Here is a 2,656-nt window from a genome sequence, read left to right on the forward strand (position 1 = left end):
AGAGGTATCTAAAACTTTAATATTTATATGCCCAACACTGAACCAGATGTTTGACATGTAGTTGGCATTCAAAAGGTGTGTTTAAGTGTGAATGAATGCAATGAGCAATTGGGCAGGATCACATCATGGGCTCAGGCCCTGTCAATCACCTCTGCTCTATTAAAACAAAGGGAGAGGGCCATCATCTAGGGAACATAGGGTAATGTCTGCATATGACTGAGCAGAACAGTAACTTGCTTCTTTCAAGGAGAATACTGCTCAATAGTATAAATATGGTCAAAGGAGGAAATGAAGTTCAGTTGTGGTAAGGAGATAAACAGGGTATGGGGAAATTAATAAATGCAAGTCACTGTGTCCGGTTAAATTATATCCCACTGTAACCTACATGTTCTTAGCCTCACTAGTCTTTGGATATGAAAAGGGATTCGGATTACTCTGTACACCCAAGTTATTATGGTCTAATGTCCCTTGTGGCTTATTTGTTGGAAATTAGCCCACTACAAAATAGGCCCTAGTGTTTTTTGAGAGTTTCTTATAGTAATGCCTCAGATCAGTGCCCAAACATTTCTGTTCACTTGTTTTATTTCTTCTTTTTATGGTCCATTATTGCCCTGACTGCTGACCCTAAGGAGAGACCTCTTAGCATGATGGTCTCCACTGGCTGACTACCAAATGAAAAAAATCATCTTTAATTCCAGAGATAGCCACTGCTAAATCTTAGTGTATATATTTCCAGGTTTTTCTGTTTACACATATATGCATACAATTATACATATATGTAAATGATATATATTTAAATCTAACTTCATACACATGAAGCAGTTTGAGATCAGATTATACATGCTGTTTTGTACCCTGCATTTTCTTTTATTTTTTTCCTTTAATTCCGCGCTCCCCACTTCCACCCCTGACCCATGGATGTTGCCATTTCCCCTTGAGAACTGGATCTCTGAAGGCCTGGACAACTCCTCCCATACGCTGGCACGTGCCCCTGCAGTCTGGTGCACCCAAGGCCTGGCACACCCAGTGGATGGTCTGTGGCTCCTTCTGCATGCAAAGCAGACGTGCTAACCACTACACAATGGAGCCCCCCCGCCCTGCATTTTCTTTCTTAGCAATGTAAAATGAAAATATTTTCCATATTACTAAATTTTGAAATAATTTTTAATGACTACATGGTACTCACTGTATGAGTATAATAGCATTTACTTAATCCCCATTAGACTTCATGTGTTCCCAGTTTTCCTATGATTATAAATATCATGTAACTGCATCTTTCTATATCCATTCTTATGCACTTCTTGGTTGTTTCTAAGAATTCTTGGGTTGAAGATTATGGACATTTTTAAGATTCATGCTCTTGCTTTACTGTTCAGCTCCTTATGAACCCATTTTTTCAGGGACACAAAATTTACAAAAGATGGTAAACTCCTAGGTATCAGAGTTCATGTTTTTCTTAACATTGTATTTGCCAAACTCCTTTCACAGTACGTGTGTGTGTGTGACAGGGCTTTACAACTCAGTGTAGTGTACCAGTGACAACACTGAAGGTATCGGAGGTAAAAATCCCGAGGAAAAACGCGCATGTTTCTAAAGGGAAAGCAGGGATTAAGTTTTAGTGTCCCACAGAGGGAATTTAAATTCTCTGAATACGTGACACCTCAGAGAATAAACCCTCCTTAACTCGGTGGAGGACTTTCAGTTTCCTACAAGAGTCTAAACTTTTGGGGGCTCACTTTATGTACGTCCAACCTCGCACAGCGATGGTGCAACACGGGCATTCACGGGCATGAATCGGAGGTAGAGCTGGTCACTTCAGTGGCTAATACTTTGTCATTGTAAATAAAATACTTTCTGGAGGCATTGACTCATTCTTTCTTGTTTCTTTCCTTTACAGTTGGAAAAGAGGGTACTAAATGGCGGAGGCAGAACTGGTGCCCAGAGCAGACCTGAGGCTTTTACCGGCAGCGGAGGAGAGGGCTGGGGTAAGTCTAGACACGATTTCCTTCTATTGTCTTCCTTTCCTCCTTGCCCCTCCCTCACGGTTTTTCCCTTCACGTGGTGGACGGTCCCGCTTCGGACCCGATTCCAGAGATGATGGTGTTCACCCTCCTCACTTCTTAGCCAAATTTAGAGCGCCTAGCATTCCAAACGGGGCTGTTTTCAAGTAGCAAAAGCACGGAGAATTAACAGCTCTCGGCCTCTCCTCTCTCGGTTTCCTCCTTGGGTTGGCTGGAAACTTCACCCAGACACGAAACTTCACCCAGACACCGAAGAAGCTCCGCCCTGGTAGTTTCAAACCGGACTCTAGCTGAGGCCCCGCTGGGCACTCTCCCTTCCAAAGTCTCCCTGCCCCAGGCTCAGTCCTCGGGGAGGTCGCCTAGAGCTCGTTTCCCAGGGGCAGAAGGAGGGTGGGCTCGCTGGAAGAAGGCAGTGGAGGCAGAGTTGGTGCTCACCGCTCCTTTGCCATCCAGACCCCCCACCCCAGGCGTCTGACCCGGTCCAGACCGGGGAATGTGGGTGGGCACAAAGCCAATCTCGGACTCTCACATGGTTCCCTCTTTCCCACGCCGAGAGGGCCCCCTCCCCCCACCCGTCCGTCCTCCCCACTCCGCCCAGCCAACTGAGGGCGGGGGCCAGCTCAGGGCGACATTCG

General features: G+C 45.5%; 1 protein-coding gene across 1 annotated transcript in view; it reads left to right on the forward strand.

Annotated features, from left to right (window-relative positions):
- The first annotated feature begins 1,660 nt into the window (after positions 1 to 1,660).
- STK24 (serine/threonine kinase 24) overlaps positions 1,661 to 2,656 on the forward strand; it is a 107,130-nt gene continuing 106,134 nt past the window's right edge. Inside the window, exons 1-2 of the mRNA XM_015587344.2 lie at positions 1,661 to 1,800; positions 1,898 to 1,985. Of these exons, the coding sequence (XP_015442830.1) occupies positions 1,917 to 1,985 (69 nt within the window). The 5' untranslated portion in view covers positions 1,661 to 1,800; positions 1,898 to 1,916. The remainder of the gene's footprint in view (positions 1,801 to 1,897; positions 1,986 to 2,656) is intronic.

This window comes from Pteropus alecto, unplaced genomic scaffold (assembly GCF_000325575.1).
Source record: "Pteropus alecto unplaced genomic scaffold, ASM32557v1 scaffold13, whole genome shotgun sequence".
Classification (NCBI taxonomy): domain Eukaryota; kingdom Metazoa; phylum Chordata; class Mammalia; order Chiroptera; family Pteropodidae; genus Pteropus; species Pteropus alecto.